A 17,733-nucleotide genomic window follows, 5' to 3' on the forward strand; every position below is an offset into this window, starting at 1 on the left:
TGTAACTGAGAACAGTCTGGGCTCTTGAAGCTGGAGGGCCAGAAGCCATCGAGATTGAAACCTGCAGCAGGCTACAAATAAAGGTAACTGAGAGACAGTGCATTTGTGTTCAAAATGGCACCCTGTCTCCAATTCTGTCAAACATTATCGTCAAAGGTTTAGGGAGGGAAGGGAGGCCCTTTGCAGAATGGCAATACGACCATAAGATATAGAAGCAGAATTAGGCCATTCGGCCCATCATATCTGCTCTATCATTCAATCATGGTTGGTAAGTTTCTTAACCCCATTCTCCTGCCTTCTCCCCGTAACCCTTGATCCCTTTACTAATCAAGAACCTATCCATCTCTGTCTTAAATACACTCAGTGACTTGGCCTCCACAGCCCTCTGTGGCAATGTGTTCCACAGATTCAACACCCTCTGGCTGAAGAAATTCCTCCTCATCTCAGGTCTAAAGGGTCTGGCCCTTCACTCTGACAATGTGCCCCCATTTTCCTGCACTTGGCCAATCACTTTGTATGCACTGGCATTGCAAGTGCGCATTTAAATACGTCCTAAATATTTGGGTTTCTGCCTCTACCACCCTTACAGGCAGTGAGTTCCCGATTTCCACTGTCGTCTGCGAGAAAAAAAAATCTTCCTCAAATCTCCTCTAAACTTCCTGCCCCTCATCTTCAATCTATGCCCCAGTCATTGATCCCTCCATCAAGGGGAAAAAGTTTCTTCCTGTCCATCCTATCTATCATAACAATTAATTATTAACTGGTGACTGAACTCCCGCACCCCTGGCAGTGGATTTGGGACCATGGAACAGTCCCTAGTTCTGTTTGCCACATGTGCCCCCTCTAGAGATAAAAACCAGCACCAAGACAGACAGAGTTGGAAACTGGGAAAGAGAGAAAAGAAAGGAGATGGGCAGACTGTATACACATATTAAAAGTGACCCGTACTAGCTTCCATGAGAACCTCGACAGCCATTGGGAATTTGAGGAGACAATGCTTCAGTCCTATTTAATGTTGGGAAGTACAGTCTCAAAAACCAGTTGCAGGAATGTTAATGAATCAACAATTGAGCACATACCAACCTTTTCCAATCACCTGGTCCATGTAAGCAGTTAAACATTCGCTAGGGATCAGAATATCTTTTACTTCTTCCAGTAGCTCTGACCTCAGGTTCTGTGGTTGAATTTCTTTAGGACTTAGCAACGGGATTGCTGCACAGTCAGTGCTGCCTTTATAGCCTCGAAATATGATTCCACTTGACCCAGACGTTGTGTTGGGACTGAGACCTAACCAATAAATAAACAACTTTCCTTAAAGAGGCCACATTCTCTCATCTTTAACATTTCCTAAAGATGATCAAATGAATAAATATTAGGACATGCTCTGGAATTCTCTGTGGCCCTGCCAGATACATCATGTCTTTCTGTACCGGTGATTATTGCAGAATGGAAAGTTCCGGATAGTTCCATTCCGCATTTGTACATTTCCACGTGGAAGAGAAAATAAAAGAAATATTTGCATTTACATATAGCCTTTCCACAATTTCATGAGGTCCCAAAGCATTTTCTGACAATTAAGTCCTTCTGTGATGCAGGAAGTGTAGCAGCCAATCTGCATACAGTAAGCTCCCATAAAAGGCGACAAACATATAATCTAATGATTTTTTGGGTGATTTGGCTGAGGAATAAATATTGACCATGGCATGAGGAGAACAAGGTTTCTCTTCACTGAGGTAGCACCATGTTAAGATAAAAGGAACACATCATAAACAATTGGAAGCAAGTATTCAATGGAATGCAAACATTCCTCTTATGGACTGGCTTCAGTTACCACTAAAAGAAAACACAGTCTCTGGGTGTTTTCCATAGGGGCCTATGCAGGAGTGGAAAAAGCACACTACATAATAAAGTCTTCATTTTCAACAGCTACATCAATTACAATCAGTCAGAAATATCACTCAAGCTAAGGAAGCAGCCAGATACATATGTCCTTCAAGTGTCATGAGCAAGTACAGAAAATAAACACAAAGCTTAGGTGGGGATGCTGGCAGTGAGACCAAAACGATGGGATGAAAGGTGGTAGAAGTTATGCTTCAGCTGTACAAAACCTTAGTTTATATCTTAATTGGAATACTGCGAACTGTGTGGACACCACATCTTAAGAAGGATATAACCGGCTGCAAAGGGAGTGTAGCATAGGTTGAGAATGATGCGTGTACATATTGGGTTTAATGGTGAGGAGGGATTACACAAATTAGGAGTGTGAAGATAAAGTTACTGATGAGAAACAGATTTTGTGGAATCAGAATCTGAATTCACACTGGACTCACGAGAATCTCTGTAGTCACTGGGAGCAGGTGGGACTGCATTGAGAGATATCATATTCACCGATGCCTCCAAACGGTTCAGTAGGTCCGCATGCTCTGGAAAATAATGCAGCATTTTTGTCAGCTGGCTTAAAACTCCCCACAAAGTCTTTATTTGAGCCAAACACAACACATTATAATTAGATAATATAAGTAGAATAGATATGTGTGTATTGAGAGGTGGTTCATTTTCAGTAAATGGAAATCTCACATCACCATCCGTGGGATATTCTTGAATGTCAGCAATTAAATGATCCTTCTGCCTTAATTCACAGGATGCAATCTTTGCTGGCTGAGGCATTTGTTGCCCATCCCTAATTGCCCTTGAGAAGGTGATGGCATGCCACATTTTTGAACCACTGCAGTCCATGTAGAGACTTTGAGGATGTTGGCCCAATGACTGTGAATGAGTGACAGTGTAGTTCCAAGTCAGAAGGTTGAGTGGATCAGAGGGAAACTTGCAGGCTGTGATGTCTCCAAGTGCCCACTGCCCTTGTCCTTCTAGATGGTAGAGGTCATGGGATTGAAAGGTGCTGCTAAGGGAGCTTCAGAGTTATTGCAATGCAATTGCAGTCATTAGTGAATGTTTAAAGTTGTAGACTGGGCATTAATCAAGTAGAATCTCGACAGTGCAGAACAAGGCCATTCATACCATTGAGTGTGCACTGACCCTCCGAACAGCATCCCACCAGACCCATCCCTACCATAACCCCATACGGGGCTTTTAACCATGGCTAACCCACCTAACCTGTACGTCATTCAGCACTACAGAACATTTTTTTTTTGTTTAAGCATGGCCAATCCACCTAACCTACACATCTTTGGACTGTGGGAGGAAAATGGAACACCTGGTGAAAACCATACAGACACAGGGAAAACGTGTAAACTCCACACAGACAGGCACCCGAGGATGGAATCAAACCTGGGTCTATGGCGCTGTGAGGCAGCAGTGCTAACCACTGTGCCACAGTACCACCCTGAGCTGCTTTGTTCTAATATCATTGATTTTCTTGAGTGCTGTTGGAGCTGCACCCATCCAGGTGAGTGGAGAGTATTCCATCACACTCCTCACCCATGCCGCATAGCTGATGTTGTTGTGTACAAGGAGATTGTGATGATAACCTGCCTCCCAATAAATTCAGCATCCATAATCAGCCAGGAGGATTGATGGTGTGGGCAAAACATGGTTTCTGAGTCTGGTACCAGAGTAAAAGAATTGGATTTAACAGTGTTAACCACGCTATGTGCCTAAATAAGCAGATGCATGATATTAGCTGCAGGAAGAAAATTGAGAAGACAAAGGATCATAGGGAGAAAATATAAAGAACTTTCATTTACAGAGCAACTTTCACATTGACAAGGAGTGTGTTTTGTCTCCAGCAGGGTATCTTTAACTGATGTGGCAATGCTCATGTTTTGCCATGTAACAGAAGAAACTGGGATATGGGTAACGTGGTATTGAAAGATCCAACAGCTCACTGATGTACAACTATTATCTTCACAGGTACATCCATGTCAGGGTTAACATTAAGCTGCTCGGTTACAAAGAGTAACATGCTTCCAATGGTGTGTCATGATTCAAGTGGCCTGAGCTAAGATGGATCTTTATACCTGCAGGTCTGATGATATCGCAAACATAGCTCTTAAAGGTGTACTGATAGTAAGACATTGCACAATATCCCCTTTTTAACCAAAGACAGAGAATTATCTCAAAAAAAACATGGCTGTACATCACATGTTGTCAATTCGATAATTATACAAACATGTTAAAAAAATTTAGAAGATTAACAATTTAAATTCTGAAGTAAAGTTTGCTTTGGAGGTCTGACAGTTCATCCTGATCTGGTGATCAATATGGGTCCGGAAATATATGCGTAGTTCTCTGTTGCACTTGGCTATCTTGTCACTCAACAGCAACACACAAGCATCAACAGAGTTTTCATTCCTAATCTCTCTATGCATGACTGGTATTCTGTGTATTGGTCTGAACTGGTTTTGCTTCCTACTCATTACAGCACCATGATCAGTAATGACTTTGCATGGATCTAGGTTTATCGCATATTTTAGAAACTTTTGCTCGTATTTGAGTCTTTGGATGTGATTTGGGGGAGATTCCGATGTAGTTGTAATGTGAGGAACCAGTAATCAAAAACTCCAGGCTAATGTTATGGCGATAAAACAAAGAATTGCGGATGCTGAAGATCTGAAACAATAATAGAAATTGCTGGAAAAACTCAGCAGGTCTGGCAGCATCTGTGAACAGAAAGTAGAGTCAATATTTCGAGTCCAGTGACCCTTCTTCAGACTGTTGTGGGCACATGGGTTAAGTCACACCATAACAGTTGGTGAAATTTGAATTAGGTGATTGGAACTGGTGATCCATTATACACTGTAGGTTGTAAAATGGCGTGCCACTTTGATTTGATTTGATTTATTATTGTCACATGAACCTAGGTACAGTGCAAAGTTTTATTTTGCGCACAGTACAGGCAGATCATGCCATACAAAGTGCATTAGGGCAATACAGTGTGGAATACAATGTTATGGCTGCACAGAAGGTGCACAAAGAGTGAGGTCAACATTAAAATTTAAAATCTGAGGTCAATTCAGAAGTCTGCTAACAGCAGGGAAGAAGCTGTTCTTGAATCTGTTGGTATGTGTGTTTAAGCTTTCGTATCTTCAGCCTAACAGAAGACTTTGGAAGAGATTATAACCGGGGTGCGAGGGGTCTTTGATGATGTTGGCTGCCTTCCTGAAGTAGCCAGAAGTATAGATGGAGTCTTTCGGTAGAAGGTTGGCTTGTGTGACGGACTGAGCTATGTTCACAACTCTCTGAGATAACAAGGTGTAGAGCTGGATGAACACAGCAGGCCAAGCAGCATCAAAGGAGCAGGAAGGCTAATGTTTCGGGCCTAGTTACGGTCCTGGGCAGAGCAGTTGCCATAGCATCCAGATCGAATGCTTTCTATGGTGCATCTATAAAAATTGGTCTTTAAAGAGTCTTTATGGACATGCCAAATTTCCTTAGCTTCCTGAGGAAGTAGAGGAGTTGTTGTGCTTTCTTGACTATAGCATCAACATGGGTGGATCAGGACAGATTGTTGATGAGCTGAGGTAGATGTCTTTCAGGATACACAATGGTAATATATTGGCATCAGCTCCTATGTTGATGTTAGCTATTTTCAGGAGTTATGATATTAACAGTTCCACCCTCGGGTGACTGTCTGTGTGGAGTTTGCACATTCTCCCCGGGTTTCCTCCGGGTGCTCCGGTTTCCTCTCACAGTTCAAAGACGTGCAGGCTAGGTGGTTTGGCCATGCTAAATTGCCCGTAGTGTACATTAGGTGGGTTGTAGGGATGGGTCTGGGTGGGATGCTCTGAGTGTCAGTGTGGACTTGTTGGGCCGAAGGGCCTGTTTCCACACTGTAGGCATTCTATGACATTCTATGAGAAAACCTTCTGATTGCCACATGCAGTTGACATGGTGCACGAGTTAACAATATGGAAATCTTGATCATCTTATGAAATTTGCCTTTTACTTGGTTGGCTCTGCGCCTCACTGATGTGTTTGCATTTGTACACTTTCTTAGCATTTTCCTTGCTGCCAGATTGTGGTGTCATGTTGTCTTCTTGGTTACTTGTGTTTCGTTCTGGCATTTGACGTGGCCTTTCAGAAACAGATTTCCAGCACTTCTGTACGCAAACTTCCTTGGTGTCACATGTTTACAGATGTTGAGAAAAGCCAGACAGCATTTTGGTAGGTACAGCAAACTACATCTGTTACAGATTTTGCTGGTTTCGCTCTTCATTGCAATAGTGTTTGCTGCATTTAAAGCACATCATTGTTGTTGATCTGCCATTATCATTTCATACTTGTGTCCATGCCCAAGCAATGAGTCAATGGTCTGGCCCCTTTTCTTTTCCAGGAGGTCTTTCCTGAAAACTTTATTTAGTGTACAGCCGATGACTAACTCAATGACGGTTCCACTTTGGCAAAATCACACTCATGTTCTCTGCTGCGGCATCCTCTGACAAACTGGTCAATAGACTATTGCAGTTGTTGTCTGTAAGACATGGGTTGGAGTCTGTTAATCTTGAAATTAACTCTTAACAAGTCTTTGAGTATGTTCTGCATCTTTCTGATCATCCATGGATAGACCAGATGAGTTGATTCTGCAATTTTGATGCCAATGGCAAGCAGGATTTTCATAGCTCTTTTCCTGGGATCATCTATTGCTTATCTGTAGGATGAACTACATTCATTGCTTAAATTGTATTATGGTAAAGGGATCATTGGATGCTCAGTTCATGATTAACTTGTATGCCTCTGTTTGGAGGCTTTTGTGTGTTTTTTTTTTAAGGAGAGTGCAGTGTTTGATCAATTTTTTTCTTCTTTTCTTCTTTCTGCTTGTTTTCTTTTGTGTTTCTTGCTGCTACTCTTTTACTCACCTAGGTCCCTTTAAGGGTGCTGTTTTAAAGGATAGTCATGTGGATCAAAATTGCAGGCTTTTACTTGCAGGTTTCAGCTAAATAGATAGTGTCTGCACCAAATAAGGAGGGATAACATCATGAGGATTTCCCTCCCCCTCTCACGCCCATTCGAAGAAAAAAAATGTGGAGAAATGAACCAAACTCTGGACACAGGTAAACCTTCCTAGTTTTTAAGTATCTTTTAGCTGTACTTTCTTTCAGAAGAATTTGTAATTATGCTTTCAGGACCAGGCAGTTGCTGCTTCTTAATTTTTCTTAAAATCAGAACATCGGGCTGGAAGTTCATTTCATTTTGAAGGAGAGAGGCAGAGAAATTACAATATTCATTGACTCAGCTCCTGTTTGCAACACTCAGCCTTTTGTTTTCAATTTAAGGGATTCATATAAATTTTTTAATACTTAGAAAGAACGTAGATTTTAATCAAAAAGCCTTGGGCCTGCTCTGCCATTCAAATAGAATCACTGTTTATCCGAAATTCCTCAGGACCATTTTCCTGCCCTTCCGTACGATGCTATAAAGTAAGGTTGGCTCTTTTCCATTGCGGATTTTATTTTATTCTGTCACCATTCGCTGCCACACTCCCCCCCACCATCCCACAAAACCCTTATCACTCCCTCCCTACTAAACTTTTGGTTTCTTCTTCATATTGGCTTGGATGATGAGAGTGGCTGGTAACCTTGCTAACTCTGGTAACCCTGGTAACCTTGGTAACCCTGGTAACTCTGGTAACCCTGGTAACCCTGCTGGAATGATTCTTTCAAAGACGGGAAAGGAGGAAAGCAAAAAGCAAAGTTACCTTTATTTTTCTTCCTGTATATCAATAGGATGGCCACCAAAATCATTACCACCAAAAAGATCACAATAATGCCAATGATAATTCCCACAATTGTTCCAAGGCTTTCTTCGACGTAGATGACGTGCCCAATGAACTTCTCCACATTATTCACCCAGAGCTAAGGGGACAAACGAGAAAAGAACAATTAAATCACTAAAAAGCCTCGACAGAGAATTTTATTAAGGGCAAGATTTTCTGCCCATTAGTCAGGGAGGGATGGGGGTGTAGTGGTAAGCTCACTGGACTAATAATCCAGAGCCCCAGACTAATGTTCTGAGGACTTGGGGTCAAAGGCACTGGTAAAATTTGAACCCATAAAATGAAAAAAGCAGATCTCCATTTGCTTCTTTTGCCAATTGGCTTAGAACTGTGACTTCCGGTTCTCGATCCTAAAGTGTAGCACCTAGGGACATGGACAGAAATCACAGGTCCTGGTGCTGATGCTTGCCCAAGCCCCTGATCTGAGCATAATGAAGTCCCTAGAGCCACAGGCCCTGGTTATTGGGCCCAATGTACATCTCCTCTCCAGTGTCCCGGGTCCTGGCAACAGCCAATAGTAAGCATAGAGAAATGACAAACAAGGCGCGTCACAGTATGTCAGGGTAAGATGATACAATGCATTGAGGCACGAGAGATAAAATTCCTCTGTGGCCTTGTATGAATCGAAATTACAAAAGGGGTCTATGAAGCAGATGCTGCATATCTCACAATGAAAGAGCAGAAAATATAGCAAGAACACGTAGAGAGATAAATAGTTCAACTTGTCAACCTTGACTAGAAGCCCTTCGGGGGGGATCAATTCAGTTTCAACAGTGCAGGTGATCTCTTGCACCAGGATCTTTGGATCACAAATCGTGTCCCCTACCAAAAGGGTCACATTCAGGCAGTTCTTCAGATCAAACAACTTTGCATGCTGTCTCCACAGAAACAAAATGAAAATCGTGTTAAAAAGAAGTTGCCAAATAAACAGTTCACCTTTCAATACTTCCAGCAAAGAGACATTTCATGCAAAAAAGAGTCATACATTTTTCTCCCCCACTTTCAGCCTCGTGTTTGAAAACCTATCTAACAGTTAGTGGTCTGTGATTTACCTAATGCCCAACATGTCCCCTCTGTCAATTGTCAACCTAATCACCCTTTACAGAATGGTTTCTTTAGAAAAATGAAGGTGGATCTGATGGAGGTGTTTAATATAGAGTCACGCATGCTGTGCAGTGGAAGGCCAATCAGCCCATCAATCCAGACTAGCTCTCTGTGGAGCAATTCAACTAGTTTCATTGCCCCCACTCTATCCTTATATTTTCTTTCCCTCAAATGTCCGTCCAAGTTCCTTTAGAAATGAACTTTTAAAAAGGATTGGATGGGGGAGAGGAAGAAAGAAACTATTTCCTCTGGACCGGGAGTCCAAAACAAAGGGGAGGAGCACACATATTTTACATTAGAGCTGGGTCATTCAGGATGAAACTGTTGCTGAATGGCTGTGTTTATTTGAATCATAGTATGAACGGGATCACAGCCAGCAACTGTCACGTTAGCAGCCTGTGTTAAAACAAACAAGTTGACTCCATTGTAGAACATCTCATTCCTATCAGCGGCACCCACAGAATCATTCAGCAAAAAGTTGCAACCTTATGGTTCTGAGCCTATTTCAATCACATGAATCGACTTTTAAAAAAACTGGGCATCTTTTTCTCAGTGCAACTTTTTCTCCTCAGCTGGAGTGGCACAATGCTGCATTCACTGTGTGAATTTCAACCTCCTGAATACCAGCAGGATGCCAGCCACCAATCACTACCCACTGACACTGCAGTACCAGGCATGGGTTCCAATGGTTGGGATCTGTCTCATCTATGCAGCTAAACCAATGTCAATGCTGAGCTGTCTCCCAGACTTTGCATGACCAGCAAACTGGATAACCCCACATTTGGTTTATACACCAGTACCTTTCTGTATAGCATCACTCAGAGACAGTAAGAACTGCCTGTGCTGGAGTCAGAGATAACACAGTATGGAGCTGGAGGAACACAGCAGGCCAGGCAGCATCAGAGAAGCAGGAAAGTTGATGTTTCAGGTCGGGACCTTTTTCATGTTGTGATTCAAATAAACACAGCCATTCAGCAACAGTTTCATTCTGAATGACCCAGCTGTAATGTAAAATATGTGTGCTCCTCCCCTTTGTTTTGGACTTCACACTGTGTTATCTCTTTCTATATAACATGTTACTTTTTCAATGTATTTCCTGTGCACATATTGATATGCATCTAAGAAAGCATCCCAAGAACACAGATTTTCTATCTAATTAATGGAATTCTACATACAAATAATTTTCCCATTTCATTGTGGAAGATGAAGAGCCAAAAAAAAACTCACTTTGAACTCAATTTCATCTTCATCCTTGGTTAGCTTGTATATATGCCCCTCATCATCAAATGGAAAAACCTCATAGTCTTCCTTGTACTCCAGTTCAAATGACTTTAGGTTCTGCACACCATCCATAATCACAGTGAGCTTCCCTTCCACTTCCTCATCCTCAATTGAAGGGGTTTCACAGGTCATAGTCTCAGAAGACAGTGGTGGCGGATTGCATAACTGCAGTCAGGAAGATGGGATATTTAGGATTGTGCAAACTCTAACACATTCAGCTGATTCACAAAGGAGGCTGGAAGAGACCAAGATGATAGCTGGGAAATTTGGGACTACAGAAGTAATGGCAGAAAGATTTTTTTTTCCTCATTCAAAGCTTTATGGCAGAGAGACAGAATTAGACAGGCAGAGAAACAAAGAAATAATAATGTGGAAAGGAAAGAAATAATAACAGTCCATGTACACCCACATCCACCTCATTCCCCTCATCGAGCAAGTTAGTTAAACATGATTGGCTTGTGACATGATTTCCCTTAATAAATCAATAGTTGTCAAAGTAACTTAATTTTCTCCCAAGTTATTGTTTTTAAAGGCTTTCCCACCATTAATTGTGGGGTCAGTTGGCTGGAGGCTGGTTTGCAATGCAAAGTGATGCCAATATTTATGGAATTCACTGCCACAGAAGGCTGTGGAGACCAGGTCATTGAGTACATTTAAGACTGAGATAGATAGATTCTTGATTATCAAGGGGATCAAGGGTTACGGGGAGAAAGCCGGAGAATGAGGTTGAGGACCGTATCAGCCATGATTGAATGGCGGAGCAGACTTGATGGGCCGAATAGCCTTATTTCTGCTCCATTGTCTCATGGTCTTATGGTCTAACAGTGATGGATTCACTTCCCACAACAGCTGAGGTTACCATGAAGGACTCCCCTTCTCAATCTCTCCCCTCATCCGAGGCATGGTGACCCTCAGGTTAAACCACCACCAGTTGTCTCTCTCACTCTCTAATGAATCTGGTAAGATAATGGTGACTTTACCTTTCCCCACCACCAAGGTTAAACCAACAGGCTTATCTTTGCTGGGTTCTAATGGTGGTGCTATGTACTGTGGCATCATTCACATTGTCGTCTAGAGCTGTGGAAGCCGACGGCAGAGACACCAATTTTCTTTCCCTCAGGTGGCAGACCAGAAATGGCTTCTTGTTCTTACCATCTGCCACTGCTGTGAGTTGGAAGGATTTGCAGTTTGATATACAATCGAATTGGCTATAACATGAATGCACTTTCCTTGGGCACCAAGATTTGGATAGGGACTTCAACCCAAAGCTCCTGGTTCAGAGGCAGGGACACGGCCCACAGCACCAGGAGCCATCCAGCAAAATCACTTACCTCCTCTTTGCTAACTTTTTTTTAAAATGAATATTTAGCTGATCCGGTTTTGTGGGGAAGAAAGATGAAACATTTTTCATCTAAAAACCTACCTTTACAAACGTGTCATTTTTGTCATCGGTAAATACTAGTTTCGGTTGATAGACAGAGTTCAGATTGGTACCACTGATGGTGATGTTGAGGCCACTGTAGGAACAATGGAATAATAAATACATGAAAGAGACAGAGTCAAACTTACAGACAGAGAGACACAGGCAGCACACCCTGCAGACATTCAACATCGGCAGGAGGCTGAGTAATTTCTTTTCTTCCCAGAGATGTTGGTCCTGACCATGAAGAGAAGATCATCACTGGGCGCAGTGGGAAATTCTTCACCCTTGAGAAACACTTCAATAAAGGCCCAAACGTAAACAATTCCAGCCTGTGTGTGTGAGTACTCTGTGGGTGTGCTTCTACCATGATCTGAAAAAATAGCTTTAGATTTCTTCACGTCACCTCCTTACAGGAGCCAAGGAAGTGCGTGAGAAAGAGGCTATAATTTACAGTGTTGCCATTTCTCCAATGGATCTGCTGTGAATGATTATTTTGTTTTGAAATCTAGAGTTTAGGAACAGGAGGAGAGCAGGTAGTCCCATGAACCTGTTCTGACATTCAATAGATCATGGCTAATCTTGTGATTTAACTCCATCAAAATTATGCTTGTCTTGTACTCCTTAATACATTTGGCTGATGGAATGTACTAATCTCAGTTTTAAAATTAACAAATTAAGAAGTCTGGTGCCAATTTTAAACTGCATCTCATAGTCCTAGGCCATCCAGCCAGTGAGAAATAATCTATTTCTATCTAACCTATCAGTCGGATTGTCAGTTTTATCAGAGTGTAAGAGCTTTGGTGTTTCTTTTAGAAATCCATTTCAAAGTTTTCCGTTGCTATTGCGTAGTTTCTGAGTTGTGGACCTAATGGATACGGGGAGAGTGGTTTTGGAGGATACCTGGTTGGTGGTGGGGGGGGCGGAGGGGTTGGGGAGGGGGCACGGCTCAGGAGAACATCGGAAATAAGAGCAAAAGTCAACCATTTGGCCTTAGAGCCTGCTTCCATAGTCAATAGGATCATGGCTGATCTTAAAGCAGCTTGACCTCTACTTCCTTGCCTCTCCCTCATGTCTCCAATCAAATCAAAAATCTGTCTTACTGAGCCTTGAGTAAATTGAATGATCCAGGGTGATGTGGTGGCCCAGTGATTAGCACTGCTGCCTCACAATGCCAAAGACCTGGGTTCAATTCCACCCTCATCTGACTGTCTGTGTGGAGTTTGCACATTCTCCAAGTGTCTGTGTGGAGTTTGCTCCGGTTTCCTCCCACAGTCCAAAGCTGTGCAGGTTAGGTAGATTGGCCGTGCTAAATTGCCCAGGGATGTGTGTGCTAGGTGAATTAGCTGTGGGGATACGGGAGTGGGTCTGGGTGGAATGCTCTTCATAAGGTTGATGTGGACTTGATGGGCTGAATGGCCTACTCCCACACTGTTGGAACCCTATGATTGCAGGGTCTATTCCCTGGGGAAGAGAATCTCAGACACTAACAACGTTCAGGGGTAACTTAGGCACAGTGGAGGTGGGAGCTCTCAAAGAGCATGGGATTTGGATAAAGGGGGTTGAAGGGGACGACAGAGGGTTAAGGATCACCAGAGTGATGTGGAGAGCTGGGTTAACCTTCTAACCAAACCCCCTCAGCACCATGCTGCCACTCTCCAAAGGGAGGCAGCAGATCCAAAGCTTGCACATCCACATCCGTGGGAGACTGAAATATGGTGGGAAGGGGAGGAAGTATTCTGACCCTCTTATCATCTCAATACATATAGTTAAAAGCATACAGCACCAAGTCAAGTAGGTACAGGTAAAATAGAGACCAGTCACGATCTAACTGAATGGCAAAACAAGGGCTGAATCACCTCCTGTCCCTAAGTTCCGCCCAGGAAATGTCTCATGCACAAACTGCAACAGTGACAGCACGTGGCACAGAGAGAGAAAAGGAGAATGAGACAGATAGAGAAATTTCACTGCCAGACTTAGCCACTTGCAAAAGACTTGGCTATGGCTTACCTCTGGGTGCTGCAGCTTGGGGAGATGCTGTTAAGGACAGGGTTCTTTCGGTACTGGAACTTGAAGTTGCCTTCAGCTGTTACCTTTGCAGAGTCTATCATCACAACAGGAGGCTCTTCCTTCAACAAATCCATTTTTGGAGTTATGCATTCTATACAAGTACTATTCTTGCTGGCAAATAAAGGTGCAAGAAGAAAATTAGGATTAGAAATGTCGGACATTTTCCAAAGTTGAAACAAGATGTACTTGTCTCAGCAAAAGGCATCGAAGTGCTTGATGGTCGCCATAAATGGAGGATCAAGCTCAATGGGCTGAATGGACTATTTCTGTTTCTACGTTCTGTCTTACTTCTGGACATTAAACAACAGAATAAAAGTCAATTGTAAATCTTTTATTTCCTGGATGAGTAGAAAATATTCCATTTATCATTTGTACTCTGCTGTGAACTAAACAGTATATGGAAAGATCATACTTTATCTGCAGCAATCTGCTGTTTTCTGTCATTCTGGGATCTAGAACTCTTTTGCAAATTGGTCATCATCAGTTGGAGATGGACAGATCCTCGGAGAACCTCAGCAGGTCTGACAATGTCTGTGGGGAGAAAGCAGAGTTAATGTTTCAGCTCTAGGGACTCTTCTTCAGAACCCTGTACCCAGAATCCTTCTGAAGAAAGGTCACTGGACCCAAAACGTTAACTCTGCTTTCTCTCCACAGCCCTGTTGAGTTTTTTCCAGCAATTTTCCAGTTTCAGATTTCCAGCATCCACGGTTCTTTGTTTTATTTATTATTATGGACAGGCCTTTGTTGGACAAGGGCAAAAAGACCTACCGAACAGAATTAAAATACAGATCAGCCACAATTAAACTGAATGGCAGAACAGATTGAGGGGCTGAATGGCCTCCTCCTACTTTCATACTGAGTTTCTCAAGCATTCTCCGTGTTTGTTTCAGGTTTCCAGAAGCAGCAGAATTTTGCCTTTATTTGGAACTAGGTGATCTGCTTCAAAGCCAAGGCTTTGAAGAGCTGCACTTTGCTCCACCCTCCTTTCTTACCTCTTTATGAGGCAGTCTTTCCCACCAATTGTCACTTTTTGGTTATTGCCAGCTGTCAGATGTCTCCCCCAAAATGTGACCAAAGTCCCACCATCTTGAGGGCCATACATTGGAGTCACATGAGTTATGATAGGTTCCTACAAAACAAAAATTATATGCGTTCACAGCTGCCTCACAGATCCCAAGATTTGCAGAAAGTGTAGGCCGTTCCAATATCCGAATATATTGGAGCGATTGGTACAGTAAGCGCATTTATTAAGACATTATAGCAGAGAGACAGATTCAAGTTCATTCCTTGATCTTTGCAGAGCTAAGTGATTCAAGCTAGGGATCAGCTGAAATAGCAGCACAACTCATTTCACAGCCAATGACTAGTGGAAATTATGAGCACAGAAAGCTCCCACTTTTCATCACCATCAGAAGGCACAAGGGGGAGGACAAAAAAATGCTGGAAATCAAGCAGCATCCATGGAGAGACAGCAAGCTAACATTTCGAGTCTAGAATTCTCTTCATCAGAGCTGAAGACAGAGGGAAAGCAAGATTGAGTATGGCTGTGTGACCCTCCACATCATTGTCAAAGTGGCTGCTGATCCTGGTCTTCCGCCAATCAGCAGGCATTTAAGACCATTACAGGAAAATAAGCCAGAATACTGAAACCGCAGTCAGGTTTCCTGAATAGCCCCAACCCTGCTTAGTGGTTAGCGCTGCTACCTCACAGCGCCAGGGACCCGGGTTTGATTCCACCCTCGGGCGACTGTCTGTGTGGAGTTTGCACATTCTCCTCGTGTCTGCGAGGGTTTCCTCCGGGTGCTCCGGTTTCCTCCCACAGTCTGAAGATGTGCAGCTTAGGTGGACTGGCCACATTAAATTGCTCATTGGGTCCAGAGATGTGCAGGCTAGGTGGGTCAGCCACGGGAAATGCACGGTTAAGGGGATAGGGTGGATCTGGGTGGGATGCTCATCGGAGGGTTGGTGTGGGCTGAATGGCCTGCTTCCACGCTATAAAGACTTTATGTTGGTGGAAGGGATGAAATTTGCGATCAGATTGACAAACCTATTCAGCTCAGTGGAGGTGATAAGAACTTTATACAGAAATGGCTGCATTTGGAAGCAAAGTTGAGTGAGATGAGCTGCAAGGAGACAGCTATGAGCTGCTTATACCTTGCTCCTGTCCAGTCCTTTTCTCATTGCTATGTATTGCTGATTCAGAATGCGAGTGGCTTAAATTCGACACTGAAGCCCCAGAGAACTAAAGAATACCTTCTGCATCTACAATTTAAAGGGTACATCTTCATGACAAAATACAATATTCAAAACCAACTTGTGGAAAACAAAATCATAATGCTGTGAGAACCTCACCACGAATTCAAATCCAGCGAGGGATGTGGACCCACTGATGACGAACTCGCCGTTATGACTTGCCTCTCGAATAGTGATCTTGATGGTAGTCAAATTGGCAGGCTGAGGTTTTCCAGTGATTTCCAGCTGACATGACAACCTGCCACGAAACATGACACACTTGTCTTTTCATCTTAGAACTAAACCAGGCATGCATTCCATTTTGAAACAAGGCAGCACGGTGACTCAGTGGTTAGCACTGTTGCCTTACAGTGCCAAGGAACTGGGTTTGATTCCAGCCTCGGGCGACTGTCTGTGTGAAGTGTGCACATTCTCCCTGTGTCTGCACAGGTTTCCTCCAACAGTCCAAAGATGTACAGGTTAGGTGGATTAACCATGCTAAATTGCTCATTGTGTCCAGGGATATGCAGGCATGGTGGATTAGTCATGAGACACTCAGGGTTACAGGGAATAAGGTTAGGGAGGAATGGGTCTGAGTGGGATGCCCTTTGGACTTGATGGGCTGAATGGTCTGCTTCCACACTGTAGGGATTCTAGGATTCTACGTCTAGCAGCCGACAGGGGCGCCCTCGTTCTAACAAAAATACATTGAATAGAAAGGACAAATGTGCCTTTATCAGGATGGGAGAGCAAACTTGTTTGATCGCCATGACGCTTTTCAGGAGAAATTCAATTGAATTATCATCCATACTCCAAGACATAGTTTGGACAGGGTTTTGTCCTTTGGGTCGGGTCCCTAAATGTCTGGGTAAAATGGGCTGAAGCCCACACAGTGTGGAAACAGCAATCAGGCAGTAACTGGTCAGAGTGTGGTTTGGCATCTAATTAAAGATGATGGACATGCTCATGAACGGGAGGTTTAATTGGGAGTCTGGAAACATGCCATGGGAGGTCACCAGCTGGCCTGGACTAGAACATCTTGGAAGGTCCACGGACCGACCGAAAAATTCTAGTCAGTTTCTGACCGTAGCCCTTTAACTATCCGTTATTTAGCTGTGTGCTGTTGTGAGTGCCCAGCCCTGTCTCGCCTTCATTCCATAATGATCTAACGATGGGAAGGAGCCGGAAAATCAGCATCAATTTTCATACCTTACAAACCCACCACATCCCCCTCTTGCTGTACCCCTTACATACAGAACAGAATATTTTATACTAGAAACAAAACTAATATTGAGATAGAAATAGTAGGAACTGCAGATGCTGGTGAATCCGAGACAACAAGGTGCAGGGCTGGATGAACACAGCAGGCCAAGCAGCATCATAGCAGCAGAGAGGCTGACGTTTCGGGCCTAGACCCTTCATCAGAAAAGATATTGAGATAACACAGTGTGGATCTGGAGGAGCACAGCAGGCCCTGAAGAAGGGTCCCGACCCGAAATGTCAACTTTCCTGCTCCTCCTATACTGCCTGACCTGCTGTGTTCCTCCAGCTCGACACTGTGTTATCTCTGACTCTAGCATCGGCAGTTCTTATTATGTCTAATATTGAGATTTCTCTGTTAAGCTCAATGGCAGTTTCCATTCGCAAGCATCTCCAAAGAATAAAAAGAGATGAACAGTTTCTTCATTTTTGAAGCAATTAAAGCAAATCTTCATCAGAACTTGTACCTACTGCATTAGAAATTTTGTGAAGTCAAGATACCTGGACCACGATGGTTTAGCAATGTGCAGTAAGCTCATGACCCCTTCTGGTCATGCACAGAATCATTGAACAACAGAAGTTAGTTGCTTTGAGACATTTCCAAGCAACAAATGAAAATGCTATAAAAATATAA

General features: G+C 43.1%; 1 protein-coding gene across 3 annotated transcripts in view; it reads right to left on the reverse strand.

Annotated features, from left to right (window-relative positions):
• Positions 1–17,733, reverse strand: part of mst1rb (macrophage stimulating 1 receptor b) — a 118,304-nt gene that overhangs the window by 14,470 nt on the left and 86,101 nt on the right. For all 3 annotated transcript variants that reach the window (XM_048606671.1, XM_048606672.1, XM_048606673.1), the window contains exons 7-15: positions 15,960–16,098; positions 14,600–14,736; positions 13,548–13,718; positions 11,541–11,634; positions 10,064–10,282; positions 8,463–8,606; positions 7,655–7,811; positions 2,331–2,423; positions 1,084–1,287 (exon numbers count right to left, since the gene is read on the reverse strand). In XM_048606671.1, coding sequence (XP_048462628.1) covers positions 1,084–1,287; positions 2,331–2,423; positions 7,655–7,811; positions 8,463–8,606; positions 10,064–10,282; positions 11,541–11,634; positions 13,548–13,718; positions 14,600–14,736; positions 15,960–16,098 — 1,358 coding nt within the window. The remainder of the gene's footprint in view (positions 1–1,083; positions 1,288–2,330; positions 2,424–7,654; positions 7,812–8,462; positions 8,607–10,063; positions 10,283–11,540; positions 11,635–13,547; positions 13,719–14,599; positions 14,737–15,959; positions 16,099–17,733) is intronic.

Source organism: Rhincodon typus, chromosome 16 (genome assembly GCF_021869965.1).
Source record: "Rhincodon typus isolate 14 chromosome 16, sRhiTyp1.1, whole genome shotgun sequence".
NCBI lineage: Eukaryota > Metazoa > Chordata > Chondrichthyes > Orectolobiformes > Rhincodontidae > Rhincodon > Rhincodon typus.